This window comes from Numenius arquata, chromosome Z (genome assembly GCF_964106895.1).
Source record: "Numenius arquata chromosome Z, bNumArq3.hap1.1, whole genome shotgun sequence".
NCBI lineage: Eukaryota > Metazoa > Chordata > Aves > Charadriiformes > Scolopacidae > Numenius > Numenius arquata.
The window spans coordinates 27,328,664-27,349,680 of NC_133616.1; the positions used below are offsets into that span (position 1 = coordinate 27,328,664).

The 21,017-nt window shown below is 40.5% G+C and overlaps 1 protein-coding gene across 2 annotated transcripts; it reads right to left on the bottom strand.

Moving 5' to 3' along the window:
• Positions 1-393: 393 nt before the first annotated feature.
• On the bottom strand, positions 394-15,258 carry HMGCR (3-hydroxy-3-methylglutaryl-CoA reductase). Of its 2 annotated transcripts, XM_074166190.1 has the most exons (19): positions 15,094-15,258; positions 14,588-14,699; positions 14,005-14,092; positions 13,831-13,915; positions 12,667-12,772; positions 11,235-11,341; positions 10,746-10,862; positions 9,534-9,685; positions 8,479-8,723; positions 8,169-8,341; positions 7,524-7,718; positions 6,760-6,918; positions 6,460-6,617; positions 5,254-5,359; positions 4,100-4,270; positions 2,137-2,277; positions 1,864-2,022; positions 1,399-1,553; positions 394-1,234 (listed from the first exon to the last, which is right to left on the bottom strand). In XM_074166190.1, the coding sequence occupies exons 1-19, from the start codon at positions 15,256-15,258 to the stop codon at positions 1,180-1,182; spliced, it is 2,649 nt and encodes an 882-aa protein (XP_074022291.1). In that variant the 3' UTR covers positions 394-1,179. The 2 variants fall into 2 exon arrangements, with proteins under 2 accessions (XP_074022291.1, XP_074022292.1); XM_074166191.1 differs by lacking the exon at positions 6,760-6,918 and having other exon boundaries at positions 400-1,234.
• Positions 15,259-21,017: the final 5,759 nt, after the last annotated feature.

Here is a 21,017-nt window from a genome sequence, read left to right on the forward strand (position 1 = left end):
TTTTCTTAAAATAAATACTACCCCCTCATAAAGAAAGTTTAAACAGAATTAAAACATAAAAAAACCTAATGTTAAAGAACAGTATGATTCTCTGGCTTCATTTCATCTCAGCTTAAGCAGTGGATACACACCTATTCCTGGGGAATAAGTGTCAAACACTTAAAAAAATAAAATAATAATTAGGAATATACAAACACACTGTACCTTAAGAGACATCTTCTAAAAGAAGAAGTGTAAACATCTGTTCTTGACTCCTGTTGTTTGAATGCACTCCCATAAAAAAAAGTTTGAGAAACTCCATTTGCTTAAATTACTAACCTGTCTGACATGTAACTGGTTTTGGTGGAGTTGCCAGTTTCAAAATCTCTTTTTTTTTTTTTTTTTTTTTTTTTTAACCTGAACAAAGTAACAAAACAGTTGAGAACACTGTTTTTCCCTCATTCAGTACAGACTATATTGAACAGCTCAGAACTTTATAGGTCACAAGTTTTCTGTAAAGGAAGAACTTAAACTGTGGACTTAAAACATTGTACGCTGCTTAGCTGATACAGCAGCAAATTAAGTACTATGTATAGACAGAGGTTTCTATGAAATTAATATGATTCAATAAAATTGTCTTATACCCTAAGACATAAGTTTTACATGTGAACAAAATTAAAACTGGGAGTTCATGAAAAGTGATTAGGCATGCCATCACTTTAAAAACCATGCTTGTCTAACCAGAAAATAAAGACGGCAAGGACCAGTGCATTCAAGCCAAGTTTAGACCAACTATTTTTTTTTCTTTTTAAATGTACAAAGTACCTCACATGACTTTTCAGCTTGATAGTTACCAGGAGCTTACTAGTCAAAATGATCTCAATGTGTGAAAATGTAAGACTGACCCTTTACAAAATGATGTCTAAGAGTAAGAATTCCAAAGCCACGTTCAAGACATCTGACAGGACTTCTTTCATGAAGTCCAACCACACTTTCTCGAACCACTGAAGAATGTCAAAGGCATAAGAAGTCTCACACAAGTCCACTGACTTCTCAGTTTATCTTACACAGACATCATTGAGTTGAAGGTTATTTTCGTTCTAAACTTCACAGATTTTTGTGGGTTTTTTTTTTTTTTTTAATCCCTGCGCACCTGGACAGTTGCTAGAACAATACTTCATTTCAAAGCCATTTCAGTATTCAAGCTGCCTTCTTAGTGCAGGTTCCTTGAAGATCTTGTAGATTTATTTTTGACCTAATAAAAAAGTTAAGATAACTACATGAGATAGTTATATTAATAATTGCAACATACAACAGCAGTGTAACATTTTAACTATCTAATTTAACTATTATTGAAACTTGTGTATTTGGAAAAAGGGCAAAACAGTAGAGAAAGACAAGAATTTTTCCATTTCTTACCTGTTGTGGATCATGTGGCTTTTGACTAGATGCCCAGCTGCAAGAGCTGCCATTAGTGACAATTCCCCTGCCATCACTGTAGCACAAACAATTTTAGCCAGCTGACGGGCATTTTCACCAGGGTTGTCTTGGCATGCACCTTGAACTCCTAACATCTGTACAGAAAAATATGCAGTATTTTCCTATGAAATCTAAGTAAATTTATGCTAAATTTAGTATTAAAAGTAAGTGTCTAAAAATTATATCCAATCAACTAGCTATAAGTCTCTTTAATATTAAACATCTTAAGCTTTAAAAACTAGACACATGAAAACAATTCATTAGATAATTCTACAATTTTCATATCAAATCCACCAAGTCTTAAGAGGCCCCCATTCCCACAACATTACTCGGACACAATATATACAACATGAAAGTGAGCTTTGATTTAAGAAGCTAAGTTGGTTTAAACTTTCTGATTTATACCTGCAAGCAGGCCTGCTGTGGGAGCAAGTTGGTGCCTCCACCAACAGTTCCTATTTCTATAGAAGGCATTGTGCAGCTGATGTACAGGTCTTCGTTGGTGGAACCAGTTCGCTCCATCAGAGTGATACAGTTAGAGCTGCCCACATTCTGCGCAGCATCCTTCAGATCAGGAAGGAGAAACAAAACAAAAACAAAAACAAAACTCTCAACTAAGTGCTTGGTTTAAGAATTACTGATATAAAGAAAACCTGAATCGGTGTAAAACAAACCTACCTGACCACAGGCAATGTAGATAGCTGTCACAATGTTTGCTGCATGCGCATTGTAGCCACCTATGCTACCAGCCATCGCAGAACCCACCAAATTTTTGTTTATATTGACTTCAACTATATCTTCTGTAGTTGTCTTCAACACCTAGACAAAGTGATACACTTTTACTACACCATTCCTTGCTCAGGAGTAGACATACTCTATTTATGGTTAATAAGCCCTCACCCCTGGTTTTCTTCCATATGGACTTTGACTCAATCATTGTCCTATATACCTACTTCCGTTTTTGTTCAAAAGGAGCCCTTTCCAAATGCAGGCTGCATTGTCCAAGTAACAATGGAAAAGTCAGTGCGAAGGGTTTGGACTTGCACAGAGCTTTAAGAAAAGCTCACCAGCTATCTGCTCCATTTCAAATTCTCATTTACATTCAGAATGAAACAAACAAAATCAACTCACCAGAAATTTCCCATTAATTCACCTTATTTAAGAGCTACATTCCTCCCAAGTTGCTCCAGACACTAAACCCTCCCCAGTTTTGCTCTGCATAAGAATACAGAGCTAAACTCAAGAGTTCAAACACAAACCACCGTGCTACACTGGTAAATAAACATTGTGCATAGTAATATCAAATTAAGTGGCACATTTATACTATACTGACTGTATTTTGAAACCTTCAGATAAAAGGTCTACACTGAATCTAGTATAAAAATGATTAAAGAGAACAAAAAGAGATATTGCTGTGAACATAATTTTCAAATTCCTACTAGGAAACTAGTAGGAAGCAAACCCCAAAAATGTGAATTATGTCAATGTATAAATCCAGCCTGCACACACTCTGAATACTGCGTCCAACTCTGTACCCAGAATTTTAGAACTTTTACAACTGAAAAACATCTCAATATAAGGATGTTCAAGGACACGCTAGCATAGTCTTTTTACTCATTCCTCAAAAAGAAACTAGTACTTTTCAGTCTCAAAATGAGAATAGATGGGAAGATGGAAGGGCTGTGCTAGAGCTATAAAATCTTGAGCAGTAGAGCGAAGCTACAAGTTTTTAGCATCTTTTCCAGTACAAAACTTGGGCATCACCAAGGGTAATCACCAACAAGAGGGAGATAGTTCTCAAACAAGGTGTAGTTCTGCCATGGAATTCTGCCTGGGATACTAGTGCTAAAAGCTTACATACTTTCACAAAAGGGACCAGACAAATACTGGGGGAAAACAAACAAACAGACAAAAAAAAATATCCATCAAATACAAAAGCACCAATTAAGAAAATCTTGAACAAGTCGATAGAAAACTGTGCTGAATATGGTGTAGTGAACTCCTCCCTGGGTACTGTCTCTCATGGCCAGCGCTGGTGACCAGGTAACAGGCAATGGACTTGGTCTGACTGACCCACAGCCAGTCTTCTGGGCTCAGGTGGAAGAGAATCTAAGAGAGGCTGTTATGATGCAGGACAAGTTTGCCAGGGGCTAGGACTGGCACTGGTTATAAAGATCATCCTTCATCATGCAAGATGGTAACACAGCTTTGGAATTAAGTGGAGCACCTGATTATCTGTTTTTGTTGTAGAAGGAGCTATATAAACCTTGAAGAGCATGCCAGGTTTAAGCAAGAGACGACAAGTGACTGAAATGATCAAAATGACTGGGTATAATGACCATGTGTAAACCCCATGTGTAAGAATCTGTCAAACTGTGGCATAATTTTTCAAAGGTAAAAAGTGAAAATCCTTCAGCTAGATATGCATCATTAAATACATGCACATTATGTCAGAATAGACAATGAAAGGAAAAAAAAATCTGTGTCAGGAAAACTGGCTTATCCTTCAGCAGTGTTGGAATATACATGTAGGAATTACCCTTACCTGAAAAAAACCTACAGTAAGTATTTATGATGTAAGACAGGCATCAGTTTTGTAAAATGTATGCATTTTTATAAACAAGTAAAGCAAAGCACTTACTTCTTTAACAACCTGGGCTGGAATGACTGCTTCACAGACAACAGACTTCCCTCTTCCTTCTATCCAGTTTATAGCAGCAGGTTTTTTGTCTGTACAATAGTTACCACTAATAGCTATAACCTGGAGATCAGGAAACTCTTCATTCAACCTTGCCAGTGCTTTTTCAGTACCCTGTTAGAAAAGAAACAGATAAAAAGCTAGTATATCATTGTGGTTGCAAAATAAGCTACTCAAGGACAAGTGGAACAGCAAGATTAGATTAAGTCTAGTCAGATCATCAGTTATAGCTGAAGAGAAGAACATAATTTCAAGAAGGAACCTGAAACAAGAAAAAACCCAATTATCACTATCTTCCCACTTTGGGAATTATATGGAGAATAACTGGTTCTTCCCAGTACATATGGACTATCTGGGTTATATTCACTGTAGGTGAATGGACATACGCTTACCATACTGAAGATACAACATGAACCAAGTCAAACACCACAGGCATGAAATTAATACTAATTGCCTATTCTATGCAAAATTTATGTCTTATCAGAACCATTACACAAATGGGTCTGGTCATAGGCAGGCACTAAATACAGAAGACCTTTTGTCTGATTTCACAGTGCAGAGAAGCTCTTTCTACTACATCCAAAATTAATTAAATCTCAAACAGCACAAGGCACCCCCCTATCAATGAGTCATGTCTCAGGTTCTTCCACATTTGCATTAAAAAAAAATAAAAATTAAAAAAAAAAGTCAAACAAACAAAACTAGAGAACACCTCTCTGCTGCCATTCACCAGATTCCTAATCCTTTATTCAGAAGGAAGTGATAAATACAGTAACAGATTAAATACTGCTGGATAAAATCTTTGGCCCAAAGCAGCAGAGCAACAAGCTTAACTTCCATACTATCAAGAATACCTTCTTTAAATAATAATAAAAAAATAAATACAAAGTTACCTTTTTATTTCAGTGTTCTCATGCTATTCTTGTTTACACTTTACAAGGCCACACACTTTTATTTTATAGAACCGCAAACAGTATTATGTCTTATCTTTCTGTCTTCACATGCCAGGTAATCACACATTGGTAAGCTATGATTTGTTTATTATTTTTAAAAGAAATGCACATTTATTAAAAAGACTTAAGGGGACTGGTCCTTACTTTTGAAATCATATTCATTCCCATTGCATCCCCTGTTCCAGACTGAAAACGGATATAAAGGTTACGACCAGCCAAACAGATGAGAAGTTTTTGTAGGCGGGCAAACCTGCAAGGAAATTTAGCTATTACTTACAATCCTCAAGGGAAAAGTTCAAATTAGTTTTAAGTGGAACAATGACAGTAAATCACTGCAGATAGCGCTGCTGACTACACTGCATTCCTCCTCTCTCAGCACAGGAAAAAACCTCACAGTAAAAAACATGCAAAAAAACATGCACTTAGTTCTCTCAAGTAAATGCTTTACAAATGTTCACCGTAAAAGTGTTCACTGCCTTTTTATGTTTTCTGTCTCTGGAATTCATGAAATAAATATCCTGAAGTGCTAACATAAATTTAATTCATTTGTATTCCTTAAAGCATCTTGAGTACAAGGTATAAATTAATAATACAGCCTTTGGAAATTATTATGCTAATCTTACAACAAGGCAAAACCCATGCTATTTTTGGCATCAGCACAAGCTCCACAAGTCAAACAAAAACCAGGAAATACTGCATTTAAACAGCAGCGTGAGTTGATTCTGGCCAAAATACACATATGTCCTTGGCTGACATTTGTACGATTGGCAAGAAACAAAACTGATGAGGAAATCTCTCTCTGAATCCTTCTAAAGAAAGCAGGTGATCGTAAGTCTTAGGAAAAACTCTAGGGCTCAAAGTAGACTAATTCTAAATACTATTTTAGATTTTTTAGCATTTCAGTTCTAGCTTTAGTTTATTGTGTATTCTCTGGGACCTCACAAATTAATTATTAATATCAGTAATATCATCTGAAAGGCTAAGATTCCAAACTATCAATTACTTTTTGCACAGTAACTACAAAAAATTCAAATAAGCTTTTATGTTTGTTTTTAAATGCTTAGACAAAATAAATAATATATTATGTATTACGCAAGTGTATTTGTTGCTAAGATACACTTGTTTACCACTCGTCATTGGAAAATGCTCATTACTAGCCTTGGTATATAACCAGAGTGACTTTTGCTCTCTTAGATTCACACTATGTGGGATAGCCAAAATAAGTACGTAATTTCCTGTATGGCAGTATGCAAAAAAACCAAACAAAAACAAACCAACCAATTAGGAGCTTTCTACCATCCACAGAAGTCTTGTATCAGTAAATAAGACTGGAATGGCCATTGTACTAACCTACTTGTGCTGTCAAAAGCTTCCTTCATTATTTTAAAGCCTTCAGGGCTTTCAAGCCAAACTTTCACTTCTGCAGCCTGGCAAGCAGTGGGCAGCCTTACAACAGGTCCTCGAGTCATCCCATCTGCCAGAATGCGGCTACGTGCTCCTCCACCAAGCTAAAAATCAAAGCAGAAGGGAAACAAAGCAAGATCACTCAAAGTGAATTTTAGTTTTTAGGAAGTCAAAAACACGCCTCGTATCACCTCAAATATGTTTTATAAAATAGAAAGATTTTCAGGCTCATCAAACAGTACTTACGCATATTGCTCTACATCCTCTATTAGTGCTTGCTACAAGACATCCTTCTGTTGTTGCCATTGGCACCTGAAACTCTTTGTTATCCAAAAATAGTGGTCCTGCTACGCCTACAGGAATAGGCATATATCCAATCACATTTTCACAGCAAGCTCCCATAACCTTAAAAAAATAATAAAAAAGGTATCATTAAGGTTACAGTTGAGTGGTATGGTACAGCATGCCACATACTATGCCTGTGACTACAAGGTACCTTAGCAAAAAACCCCACAACCCTATCCATAAAGCAAGCAGTTCCCACCCCAAAAAGTTAACAGCTACAGCTATCAACAGCTAATAATGTTCAAGTCTAGTATTTGGCATATATATATTCAACCTTATTAAGTCTTAAACACTATTAAAAAAACCTAACACTGTTAAATGAATTTTAAATAAAGTTCCATTTTAACCTGAGCTCAAGGTAATATTATCATTCAGTCAAACTGAACAGTAATAATCATTTAGTATTAGCAGAATTCTGCATTTCTGAGATAAGGCAGCTGCATGCTTTGTAGGAAGTATTTTCTGGGGTAAACTACAGAACTTACCCACTTCCTTAGGTTTAAAAATATCAAGACCTACAAAAGGTAGTGCCTTATGTTTACCTTTTTTTCTTTTTCTTCTACATCACTTTTGACCAAGCTCATTGTTAATTCATAAACACCACTTTGAGTGTGTATTTGGAAAATGGTTTTACAGTGAGTTTTGCTTGTCTGTGTTTTACTTACCAAAGAATAATTATAATTCCTATAAGGAAGATATTGCAAAGATGAAGGTTCTGGGAGTTTCTTAGATAACATCTGTCTGCGAATGGACACACCTCGCTCCTGAGTTTCCATCAGGGTTTCCAGTTTGTATGCAGGAATATGCTTAGCATTAACTAAGCTGATAACCTCAGCATCAGTAAGGAATTTTGCTCCTTTCTGGAAATGTAAAGGGTGAGGAAAGCACAGATTCTTTTGGTGAAAATCCTTTTAGATGTTTCCAAATGAAAAAGAGTAACAGCTTTACTTTGACATTATCAGAGTACATCTAAAGGAACCAACTCCCGATGTCAGGTTTTATATTAGGCCAGGATATGATCAAAAACTAATTACTCAGACACCCACTTACACACCTACATGATGAAGCTTCAATAACTTGCTGTGTCACAAATGATGAAGCTGCTTCCCCTCCCTCCCAGCCCCAACTGACTGGAGAAATGACTTATGAATGGTCTTTGTTTTAGTCATGATCCCCCAAGTTATTAAAATCATATAATTTTCTGAAGCATGAAATTACAATCAATTAAAAGCTGAAAAAATGAACTGTAAGAATTCTTAAGTCAGATGCTGCAGTAGATGTTAAAGAAAAAAAAAGTTATTTTTCCATACCTCTGCATTTCCAAGTATACGGACACATTCCTCAATAGAACGTGGTTCCTTAGGTAACTCAATTTCTTCCTCTTTTCCATTAAGAAATGAAGAGGTTTCCACGGGGTTGCAACTGCCAACTACAAATGTAGCCTTGGTTGATGACTCTGCTAATACAGGTTTTATGACTTCAGCTGCATAAAGACAAATAAAATTAACTTTGGTTTACAAAATTCTTAAGTTTTGATTTAAAATACAACACGCTAACAAGATTTCACTATCTGTTCCAAATATTCAGGAATAGTTCAGACTTTAAAATGTTAAAAATTACCATTTCCATCTTTGGGTACTAAAGCTTCTTCTACTGTGTTAGATTTCTGATTGTTCCTCAGAAGTCCAGATTGCTTCCTGCAACAATTATCAGTGACCTTTTTCTGGACCACCACCTGCGATGTTATGGGATTCTTCAGTGAGAGTGTGGATTCAGTCTCTGCTTGCTCAAAAAAAATGTATTTGACAGCAAGTAGAAGGGCTAATCCAAGAGTGATCACTTGTTCAATATCCATACTGGCCATTCTAAAACAGACAAAAAGTAAACACACGGTATATACAATTTGTTGTTTATAACAGCATCCTGACATCCCTTTGCTTTAGAAAGGGTAATAGTTTCATCATAATTTATACAGTTACATAAATTGCAGTCAAAAGATGTTTTCTATCAGGATATTCAAATATGCTAGGGTTAGAGTAGAGAAATCATTATGTGTATTACTAACAATGTAAGACTTTTCAGATGTCGTTAAATATTTACTAAACCTTAGCTAAAAAGCTCCCAGTAAGAGAAATGACTGTACAATATTCACTAACAGGTGTTAAATCAGTTTGATGTAGCTATCTCCCAACAATAAAGTAGAAAGTTTCAATTATCCTCTACCAAAATGATTACTATGATGCAAGCTGAACTGCCAAGATGGGGGGAAAACCCCCTAAAACAGATAATTCTGAGCAACAGTGACATGGATTTTGCACCTTTTGCAGTTGTGTGTGAATGATCAGCAGCTCTGCATAAATAATTACAGTGCAGTCTGCAATTATGGAAAATTTACTTTCCAGTGTGTTCTGAAAGGTGTCTGCGCTAGTAGGAAAATGAGGTGTTCTGACGCACACAGGACAGATGGCTCCTGATCATGTTGATGACTTCAAGGGGACTGGACAAACAGTGTTAATACTGAAATGTTTTTTATGAAATGTCATCTCTGCTTTGATGGAATCCTACAGTGGTCAGATCTGAAAGTTTACAAGTGCTGCACCCTAAGACCATAGTTTGGCACCACTGGGGAATATCCTAATCAAGGAAACACACTTCCATTCCATGAAGTCACCTACCGAGAAAGGTAGAACTGCCATAATGAAACATTAGGTTCAATTCTCTTCGGTGCATTCTCATCCAATCCCACTGAATTTTCTGCAGTACTGTTTTGAGCAGCTGGTTCCGCTATCCAACGACTGTGGGCATGGACAAGAACCAAACCCAGTGACTGTATTAAAAACACAAAATAACAAAACATTAATTTTTCAACTGTAACTAGGTATCTAGCCTACTAATATTAAACATTTTCTTATTTTATTTGTTTGGGGTTTTTTTGTTTCCCATGCCTCCAAGTCTAAAGGCTGATTTTCCAGTCATAGCTTTGAACCTGCCCCATCAGAGACTCCCTCTTGCTCAAGTAATAAGTGAAGGAAGCTGCGGGTGCTGTAGGAGAAAGAGTGAGAGAATTCGTACACGTGAAAACGCCCTGAATGTTTGGCACAGAAATGGCATACACAGGAATACTTTAGGAGTAGACACAGGGAATGTTATTCAAAATTACTACTGTAAACTAGAATAATGGGATGCAGAACACAAGTCAACAGAAAACCCAACCGCATCCTGGGCTGCATCAAAAGAAGCTTGGCCAGGAGGTTAAGCAAGGCGATTCTGCCCCTCTACTCCACTCTTGTTGAGACCCCACCTGGAGTACTGCGTCCAGCTCTGGGGCCCTCAGCACAGGAAAGACATGGACCCACTGGAGTGGGTCGAGAGGAGGGCCATGAAGATGATCAGAGGGATGGAGCACCTCTCATGTGAGGAAAGGCTAAGAGAGTTGGGGTTGTTCAGCCTAGAGAAGAGCAGGCTCCAGGGAGACCTTATTGCAGACTTCCAGTACCTAAAGGGGGCTTATAAGAAAGATGGGGACAGGCTTTTTATTAGGGCCTGCAGGGACAGGACAAGGGGTAATGGTTTTAAACTAAAGGAAGGTAGATTCAGATTAGATACAAGAAAATTTTCACGATGAGGGTGGTGAAACACTGGAACAGGCTGCCCAGAGAAGTTGTGGATAAACCATCCCTGGAAGTGTTCAAGGCCAGGCTGGATGGGGATTTGAGCAACCTGATCTAGTGGAAGATGTCCCTGCTCATTGCAAGGGGGTTGGACAAGATGAATTTTAAAGGTCCCTTCCAACCCAAACTATTCTATGAATCTAAAACAAAATCTTGATTCATTACATCAGGACACATTACTGATTGCATAACTACAAGTGAAAAAGAGCCACAAACCATAATCATTTTCACTCTCTGCGTTACAGGATTTGGTTTATTTTCTTCTTCTTCCAGAACACGAGCAAAATGGCTAAGCTGCCATATAGGGCGCCCTTCACGACTCTCTCGAGAAAGCTGAAAGAATAACAAAATTTAAAAATAGGTGCTTTTTAGTACATATTAGAAGAACCAACAAGTGAGTTATCCTACGATCTACTGTTTATCCTATGTTAGACTTTAAGCAGTGGAAAACCCGGGGCCCCCAATAATTTACAAATGTAATTTGCTTACTCTGCTTTAGATCACAACTCGAGTATGATTCATTTACAAGGCATTAACAAGTCACTATAATCAGTTGAGCCACTGTAAGTCTTTTTGCGCATTCCCTCTGTTTGCTTTGAAAGGAAGGCAAACAGGCTGGCACGTAGCTCCGTGAAGAAACATGCAGCCTACAAAAAGCACAGGGTCTGAATACTAAGCTTGATGTTGTCTTGAAGTTGGTCTTACCTCTAATACCAAGGACACACAAGCTGGAAAGAAGGTCATGAAGACAAAGTAGTTGGCAAGAACAGACATACAGCCAAAGCAGCACATAATTTCAAGTTGTCGTACACCTACATAAAAAAGAAGGATTTTTTCACATTTGAATATGCAATGGGCTTTCTATATACTCGAAGAATTGTTGCAAATGTTAGAAAGAAACCATTAAACTGACACTGTAGATTATAGAAGGAACTGTCTAGATTAATGAAAAAAAAACAATGTTAAGCCCTAGTCATTGTGTATTAGCTTATTCTAAGCATAATGTATGTTTATAGAAAACTTTTAAAGCATACTTCTAAATAAACACAAATAATTACGGTTCACCAAGATTTTAAAGCTTCACACTGAAAGCCTGAGGCTCCTCACTTGACTAAGCAAAATACAATTACCTGACGTTATGTATTGAAATCTCTTCTGAAAGATGGCCAATTAAGCACTCAGGCAATAAGAAACAGCATATACCCCACCTACTCTTTCACAAGCCTGGTGTCCAGAGAAACACAATTAGCCACATCATACATGCATTACAGAACTCTCTTAGTAAAGATGAAAGAGCTAACAGTACAATTAAAAAAAAAAAAACAACAAAACAAATACCAACTATATGCCACACCAAAATGAGGTGTTTTTTCCTAGATATAAACAGGAAAACAGCTTAATACACATCCCCCAAAAAAGGTCCAAAACAATTTGAAAAGGAAGTGCTTTGAAAGATGCCTTTAAGGTATGCAAGATAGTTTAACTCCCCCCCCACAAAAACAAACAGACAAAACCAAACATACAGACAATAACCCACTTTAGTCCTAAGTATGGAACTTTGATTTATTTTACAAAGAAATTAGTTATTTGCATGTGAAAATCCTTCGTTTATTACATCTAACTGTTCTTTTTAAGGAAAGACAACTGCTATTGCACACAGGGAAAAAAAGATGGGGTGGGGAAAAAATGTAAGAGGTTGGTTATTTTCCTGGAGTAATTTTTAGAAATACTCATTCTTTGCAAGAATATGAAAAACGTGTGCATGTACTGAAAGTGTAACTCATTTCTAAGAATGCACAAGAGAAAATCTTAGCAGCTACTTCAAGATGTTAACAAGAATGATGGGAATGGGAGACCTTAATTTTATTAAAGCAGCTGTACACAAGTCTATTCCCACTGCACATTGCTCAAGGAAAGCTGTTACCTGTATTTCAAACTTCTCTCAACATGCACGTATTATTCACATCTTCAGGAAACTAGTTATATATGGTAATTAGGAAAGTAAATAAATAGCTAAATAAATACATTAAGTCACTCCAGTCCCATAGGTAACACCTATTATTTTAAATTCTCAATATCCAAACATATTTTTTTTTTAAACTGGGAAGATTTAGACCCCTTAGATTATATCACTCACCTGACATAGTACCCACACCGATCACAAGACACTCCACAAGTGCATCCAGTGTAAACGTAGGGCCTAAAATTGCCATTCCACGTGAAATATTTTCTCTTACTTCATCCTAAAAATAAAAATTTCTGTGCATTAACATAAAGACAAAAATCAAATTAAGGTACTGCACGCGACATTAGTACATGATTAGCAAACTGCGTAGTATTTTGGTGAGAAGGCCTTAAAAAATGTACACCGATAATGAACTATTATGAAGGAATACATTCTTTAGTTGCTTTACTTCCCATAAGTTATTATACGGGGGCAGTCTTTATTTACACAAGATCATTTGATTTTGATTAACTTCTCTACCTTTGGCCCATTAAAATATAATATACAATATTTTTGTCACAATTCGTATGTTCAATTCCCACATGCAGTATTTTGTAGGTATAAATTAAGTTCACTAAATATACTTTTATTTCAGAACTTATTAGGAAAGTATTAGGAAAAAACCATTACAATGTATCACATACAAGATGTCCTGTCAATGCTTCCTGTTGTGCTTTTAATTGCATTACAGCATGAATGTTTCTGTCTACATGTTATGTTTGTTCTGCTAAAATTTTGTCCAGAAATATTTTTTTTCAGTATCAGCATTATAACATTAGATGTCTCTTTATATACTATTCCTGAGCCCTAGAAATTAACTTTTTTCTATCAGTAACTGTTTTAGGGAAGACTTTGGTCTCAGAACTCTAGCCTCCTTAATTTAGCTAAAAGGATTGCTGGTTTAAAGTTCTGAATCTATAAAGTACTCATACATACAATTAACTTCACTCACATGACTGTGCACACTAGTTTCACACTGTTATTATTCACTTGAACACTGATCTGGATTGAAGACAAGAGAACACAGAATCCAGATAAAATCTGATCCTTTTTATATATCACGAATACAGTATTCACCTCTATGTCTCATCACTTGGGTTATTCACAGAATCACAGAATGGTCTGGGTTGGAAGGGTCCTTAAAGATCAGCTAGTTCAAGCACCCCTGCCATGGGATGATGTTAATCTTTGAACACGGAATTTGAAAGCTCCATTGCAAAAGAAACCCAACCAAAACAAACAAACCAACAGAAAAAAAAAAAAAAAACTAACAAATCAAAACGCAACCCCCCTCACCTGTGAGTTGGAACTGAGCGCAAATTTGGCTAATGCACTTGCTCTTGATAGATCAATCAGAAGCAGGAAGAATGGTAAAGCTTCACTGAAAAAAGAGGCATATGTTAGAATTCAAGGTTTACTGTAGAGAAAAAAATTCAGGCAAGAAATCCAGAATAACAATTCATTACTTACTTTAAACCAGTCAGTTCTTTATCCAAGAAGTGAATTACCACTGTACTAAAAACAAAACTTGAGAAGATTGTGAAGAGACCAGCAATACCTTTAAAAAAAAAAAAAAAAAAGTAATTGAAAAACTATACTTTTAGATCAGTTCTGAAGCAAACAAATGACAATTCTCATCTCTCAGTGCGCATTAAGAGCAGTTGAGATACACAATGAAGTAGATGCTATTTTTATATAGATATTTAAACCTAAAATTTGTACTTCAAAGTAAAACTCTAAGAAATAAAAGCCATAAATCTTATCATTATCAGCAAAAATGAAAACTGGCGTAAGCAGCTCTATGTTTTAAGCATTTCACACAATAAACAATTACTTCAAGAATTACATTTCCAATGTTTCTATAATCCTACACAATTACTACACATCTCTCTTAAAAAAAAAATTGCACTTTGAGCTATGCAGAACATTTATTCTGCTATTCAGGAAATAATTAAAATAACTCTGTTCTGTATATAAGTATTAACTTTCTAGTACTTATTAACAATTTGTATTAAAAAAACCCATAAAGAAATACAAAAATCAGATACAGTACCTAAAATGTATTTTGACCCAAGCTGCCTTAAGTTCTGAAACTGGAAATATATATAAAGGATTGCTATACAGCGTGTGATTGTCAGGATGATGATGTCACTGCTGAGAACATCCTGTTTGAAATACAACATGATTTAGTTAGCTTTTACATTAACTTGTTACATTCCAGTAATAAAAAATCCATTGTGAAGCTGCACTAAAAATGAAGCTTCAGAATAAAATAAGTATCACTGCTAGTGTGTCTTCAAAAATTAAAATATCGCAAACAATATTAATATAAAATCTTTATTCACTAGATACTGTGCAACTGAAAGTTAGATTTAATGAAAACTTTCTGTAATGCATCACTGCTTGCATACAGCTTTAATATCCATAATGGGAAATTAAAGCAATTAAAGAAGTTTCTGCATAGCTACTGCTAATACATCTCAACCTGATCTTTCTTTACAGAAAACCCTGGATCTACTGATGAACACTTAGTGTTATAACACGAATTTAAATCCTTACTTCTTCAAGTTTGGGGCACTCATAATTCCAGCCACAAATCTTATCATTCCCAGTGAACATCTTCATGGACATCATACAGATGGTGAGAGTCACTGTTCCCACAATGACTTCCCATGGATGAGAGGCTACAAAAAGGCCGTGCATTCGAAAGAGCCTGGACAACATTTTCAAGACCGTTTTTCTATCCTTAGTAATCCTGCAACAAAAGAATATTTCATATAAGCACGTAAAAGGTTTGGGGAAAAAAGACAGAGCTCTATAAATTTCTGCAAGTCATGCCTCAGTAAAAAAAACCCAAACCAGTTAAGTAACAGATCAGGAAGGAAACTAATCTTCACCTTTCAACCTTCCATGTAAAACACATCTATTTCTTATCTTCTGAAATATAAGATGATCTGCTCCTGCCTTCTCAATCTTTTTTTTTTTAATACCCATCACCCTTGTTTCTTCAATGTCTCCTCCACTCTCACATCTCTTAGTATCTTCCTGTCACACAATGTTGATACCACTTTGACTCCAACTTCCTAGTTTTCCCACCTATGCAAATACTCACTAAATTCTGTTTCTTCTTTCTACTCGCTCTTCCTATAAAAAATATTAATTTTATTTTAACTACGTAAATCACCATCTAACCATGGCTGGTAACGCTCAACTTCAAGCGCAAGAATTGCAATGTCATCTTCCTCTGACTATGTCTTCTCTACTTCCTGCTCAATCTATTTCAGTGATTCAAGTTCATCACATTCAAAACGGCTCTTTCTTCACCTCAAACACAAGTGCTTCTCACATACAGTATGTGAGGACTCTGACAGTCCTCTTACGCCCATAACTAATTCCCAGGTTACTAATGCATTTCATCATCATCCCCTTTGCTTCCAACAGATAACAAACATTCGGCAGGAAATCTCACACCTCTCCTCTCTTTCACCTAACTGCAACATTTATCCTTTGCTTTTCCCCCAAGTAATATAATCGACACAATGTTTTGTAAATGTATGTTCTTGTAAAACGGTTCCAAGCTGTTCCAAACTCTACCTCAGCAGAATGGAATGCATCTTTTAATCAGGAAAACTAAAGAAAAAGCATAGCAATGTCCTATGAAAATACAAATACTTTTCAACACCACACAGTTTCAAGGAAATCAAAATTAGCACGTATTACATGGCTGTATACAGTCCTAAATAGCAATACAGCTCCTAAATTCTGACAGTTGAAATGATTACCTAAGCAATTAATAAATTATTAGAGCTACACAGATTTCAAAATCTTTCTTCAGATGTTATTTTTCACATTTCTAAGCAAAACTATTAAGTGTAAACTGGTATCACAAAAAATAAATTAGGGGAAAATGCATTTATGTGATTATGAAAATAATTATCCATTACATCTATTTTTAGGCAATGTTTTCTAATTAACTGCTGCTATGAAATACAGGAAGCCTTATTTGCTGATCTTGGGGTTAACTGAGCAGCATGAACTCCTAACCTAAAAGGATTCTTTAAAGCCTTCATGTTCATTTAACCTGCCTGAAGTGCACCTTGCTTTTTTGCTATGCAGTTGACATTTCTAGAGTATAATGATGAAGGTTTCATGCTGATTCTGCACTATTAAGTGCTGTAAAAAAAAATAATAAATAATTCAATGCATATGATCAGCTGGCATTTCAGCACAAATCTCCCATCTCTTGCCGGCTGACTCAGCAATAGCTACAGCACTATCCAGGAACGGAGTGTCAAAAACAGCTGAGCCAAAACCTGCGCAGAGCTCACCTGTAAGGCGCACGGCAGCACACCGACCCCGCCAAACTGCCGGGCAGCGCTCCCTGCTTCCAAAAAGGGAAACCGCCCCCACCAGACCCACGGCCGTAGCCCTTCAGACCCCGTGAGAAAGGCGGGGGCCGCAGCCCTCCAGCGTGACGAAGGCAGGGCTGCCCCGCAGCCCGCAGGCAGCCTGCTGGGTGAAGGCCCAGTTTCTCCCCGCAGCCGCAAGGGCCCCCGCGCGTTGCTGGGCGGAGACGGCGAGGCCGGCGCGCTGCGGGCGGCAGGTGCGGCGGGCGGCTCGGCGCTGCCCACTCCGCGGGGCCGCGCCCTCCAGCCTCAACAAGGCACCGGGACAGCGGCTCTGACCTGCCCCGCCCGCCACACGGGGCGGCAGGTAAGGCAGGCCGGGACGCGGGCCGGCCGCCGCTCCCTTAGGGCAGCGATGGCGACAAGTGCCCTCCCCCCGCGCCGCCGTTATCCGGCGATCTCCGAGGAGTCGCGGAGGACCCGGGTCGCAACGGCGGGGCTGTCCCGCACCGCGCCTGACCCAAACGCGTCCCCGCCACCCTCCCCTGCCCCGCCGGCCCCCGCTTACCTCCCCGGCGCCGCCCCGCCACGCACAGGCGACACCCGCCTCCTTCCCGCCGCGCCGCGGACTGAGCCGGCCGCTCCTCTCCCCGCAAGGACACCCGGGGCGCGCCGCGCCAGCCGCCGCCATCGCCCGATCGCGCAGCCAATGGCGAGAGGCCGGCACGCCCAGGCCGCGCCGCCTCACTCGCCGCGTCGCCGGGGCAACCGGCCGGCCGAACGCCGCGCGGCCCGCGAGTCGATCAGGAGCGGGGAACACGCCATCTCGCCATGGGCCGCCCGCCAATCGGCCGCCGCGCTTCCCTCTCCCGGCGTTCTGATTGGGCGGCAGGACGCGGCTCATTTACATACGCCGATGGACAGACCGGCGCGCCCCGGGGCCGCAGCTTCCCGTGCCAGGCCGGCCGGCGGGGCGGCTAGCCCCGGTAAGCCGTGGTGCCTCTCGCCGATGGTGACCCACTGTCCGGATGCGTTTTACCAGGGCGTTTAGAAGTAGCGTAATACTAATAAGCCGTGGTGCCCTCTCGGCGTCCAGAGAAAAAAAAAAAAAAAAAAAAAAAAAAAGAATGCAGTATTTGTGGCTTTCGGCCAAAGAGAAAGTAGGGGTTTTTTCTTGCTCGCGAAGCACGGGAGGCTCCTTGCGCTTTGGTGCTGCTCGTTGTCGTGGCCCACTCCTCCGGTTTCTCGTGGCCGTTGTGTGTTTCTGGGTCTGAGCAATTGCAGGCTGATGCGTTTCAATACACACAAAATAAAACCTGCAAGGATTTTTCTGTGGATGGTCTACACTCTGGCTTTTCCCAATCGGCCTCTTCCACGTGCCATTTCGTCTGGAAATACTTCTGGTGGCTCCACGCCGTCCTGAGCTGGGAAACCGAGTCTCAAAAAAGGATGCGATGACAAAAAGGTTTCCCAAGAAACTCCACCCGAAGTGGTTGTTGTCAATGACGAAATCATTCATGCCAGCTCACTCTTTCAACTTGTGAATACATTTTGCATTCGAACTTCCATGTGCTCTGCATAAATCCCTGTAACTCACTGCTGCGCATCTGTCTGACCTTCCTTCTGCTTCTTTCTCAATACTCACGTTTTCTTGAGTATCTCGCCTTTATTACCTGAAAAGAGTAAAGTATTACCAGCACGATTTCTGGAGTCATTTGGTAATAGGCACAGCAACTGCTGTAATTGCACACGGATATGACTAAGCCAAAGCAAAGCAGCAATTTGTACACATTTGCAGCCATTATGTATAATTGATACACAACTTAAGATGGTCTTTACGGAATCACAGAATCACAGAATATTTTTGGTTGGATGGGACCTTTGAGATCATCAAGTCCAACCAACAAAAACCAACACAAACAAACAAACAAAAACCCACCAAAACCAAAAAAAACCCCCAAAATCCCAGAACACCAAACACCAAAACCAAACCAAAACAAACACCCACAACCACACACCACACCCACCCACAAACAGACACAAACCAACAATCTCAGGCGCTAGAGCATGCCCCGAAGTGCCATGTCTACACGTTTCTTAAATACCTCCAGGGATGGCAACTCCACCACCTCCCTGGGCAGGCTGTTCCAGTGCCTGACCACTCTCTCAGTAAAGTAATTCTTCCTAATACCTAATCTAAACCTCCCCTGCCACAACTTCAGACCATTTCCTCTGGTCCTGCCATTATTCACTTGGGAGAAGAGTCCAACATCCATCTCTCTACAACCTCCTTTCAGGTAGTTGTAGATGGCAATGAGGTCCCCCCTCAGTCTCCTCTTCTCCAAACTAAACATACTCAGTTCCCTCAGCCTCTCCTCAGATGACTTGTTCTCTAGACCCCTCACCAGCTTGGTGGCTCTCCTCTGGACATGCTCCAGCAGCTCAATGTCCTTCCTGTAGTGAGGGGCCCAGAACTGAACGCAGTACTCGACGTGAGGCCTCACCAGCGCCGAGTACAGAGGCACGATCACTTTCCTACTCCTGCTGGCCACACTATTCCTGATACAGGCCAGGATGCCGCTGGCCTTCTTGGCCACCTGGGCACACTGCTGGCTCATGTTAAGCCGGCTGTCCACCAACACCCTCAGGTCCTTTTCTGCTGGGCAGCTTTCCAGCCACTCTTCCCCAAGCCTGTAGCGTTGCCTGGGGTTGTTATGACCGAAATGCAGGACCCGGCACTTGGCCTTATTAAACCTCATCTCATTGGCCTTGGCCCATTGATCCAACCTGTGTATCCTTTAGTATCTTGCTGTGCTTTCCACACTTCTTCCATAGCAGTGGGTTTTTAATATTCTGTGATAAGCATGATTCACCAAGTAATAAAAATGCTAATTTTATCATCAAGTTCACTGGGATCAGGAGTCACTGCAATCATTTGGAACTTGCAGTCTGCACAAGCATGTAATGTGACACCTGCCACCACATGTTCCTCGCTGTATCTCTTGGGGTAGCCTGCCTGCAGCCCAGCTCCTCGGGGTGCCCCAGCCGCAGCTCCTCGGGATGCCTGAGACCCAGTTCCTCAGGGTTCCTGCACTCCACATCCTCAGGGTGCCTGAAGCACAGCTCCTTGGGCTCCCTGCAGCCCAGTTCCTCAGGGTGCCTGAGGCCCAGTTCCTCAGGATTCCTGCAGCCCAGCTTCTTGGTGTGTCTGAGGCCCAATTCCTTGGGGTTCCTGCAGCCGAGGTCCTCAGGATGCCTGAGGCCCAGTTCCTCAGAGTCCTTGCAACCCAGTTCCCTGGGGTGCCTGAGGCCCAGCTCCTCAGGGTGCCTGAAGCCCAGCTCCTCAGGATGTCTGAGGCCCAGTTCCTCAGGGTTCCTGCAGTGCACCTCCTCGAAGTGCCTGAGGCCCAGCTCTGTTGATGGAGGCGTCCATGGGAGCCGCACTCTCCCTGCTGCTGCAGAGGCAGAAAGCAAAGTGGCCACAGAACGGGTCTGCCTGAGGAAGATATTGCTGTGATTAACAGATGACCATGGAGTTACATACAGAAGTGCTGCTGCCAAATACTGCAAAAATACTGGCAACTAATAATTGGTTATCTCAAGCATGATACTGCTCTTGAACACGTACATGAACCATTCATTGTGCTCAGGACAGCACATTAAGTTAAACATGGCAGTGGAAGTACACCAATTAGGAGAAGGGAGCAACTGTGTATGACACATAGGCCGGTTTTAAGTATGTTAAGTGCTTTGTGGCTCTGCTGGATGATATGGGCAGCAGGGCCTGAGCGAGAAGGCCAAGGCCAGTAAGGAGGCACAAACCCCTGCCAAAAGTGCCATCCCCAAGCAGGCTGAGGCCAGCTGTGCTGAGGGAGGCTCATCCTGATGGCACTGAAGGGAGAGCTGCCTTGAACCTCCACCACCAGCCACCTGCAAGCTTGCTCATCCTCGGGGCCCAGCGCTTGCTGCGGGCCAGGTCCCCTCTCCCGCTCTGCCTCGCCCTGACCCCCGTCGGAGCTGCAGGGCGCCGCGGGGTTCAGGCCTCCACAAAATGGCCGCCGCCACCGCTGAGGGGAGCTGCGCGGCACGCTGAGGGGAGGGCAGGCCGCCGGCGGCGCCCTGGAGAGCGGCGGCGCC

What these genes read in the sequence shown, in the direction of transcription:
- HMGCR (XM_074166190.1), bottom strand. Translation starts at nt 15,258, where the DNA reads ATGTTGTCCAGGCTCTTTCGAATGCACGGCCTTTTTGTAGCCTCTCAT. An exon ending in TGGGTCAAAATACATTTTAG is followed by an intron (nt 14,093 to 14,587) that starts GTACTGTATCTG and finishes TTTTTTTTAAAG; the next exon opens with GTATTGCTGGTCTCTTCACA. An exon ending in AGTACCCAAAGATGGAAATG is followed by an intron (nt 8,342 to 8,478) that starts GTAATTTTTAAC and finishes GTCTTTATGCAG; the next exon opens with CTGAAGTCATAAAACCTGTA.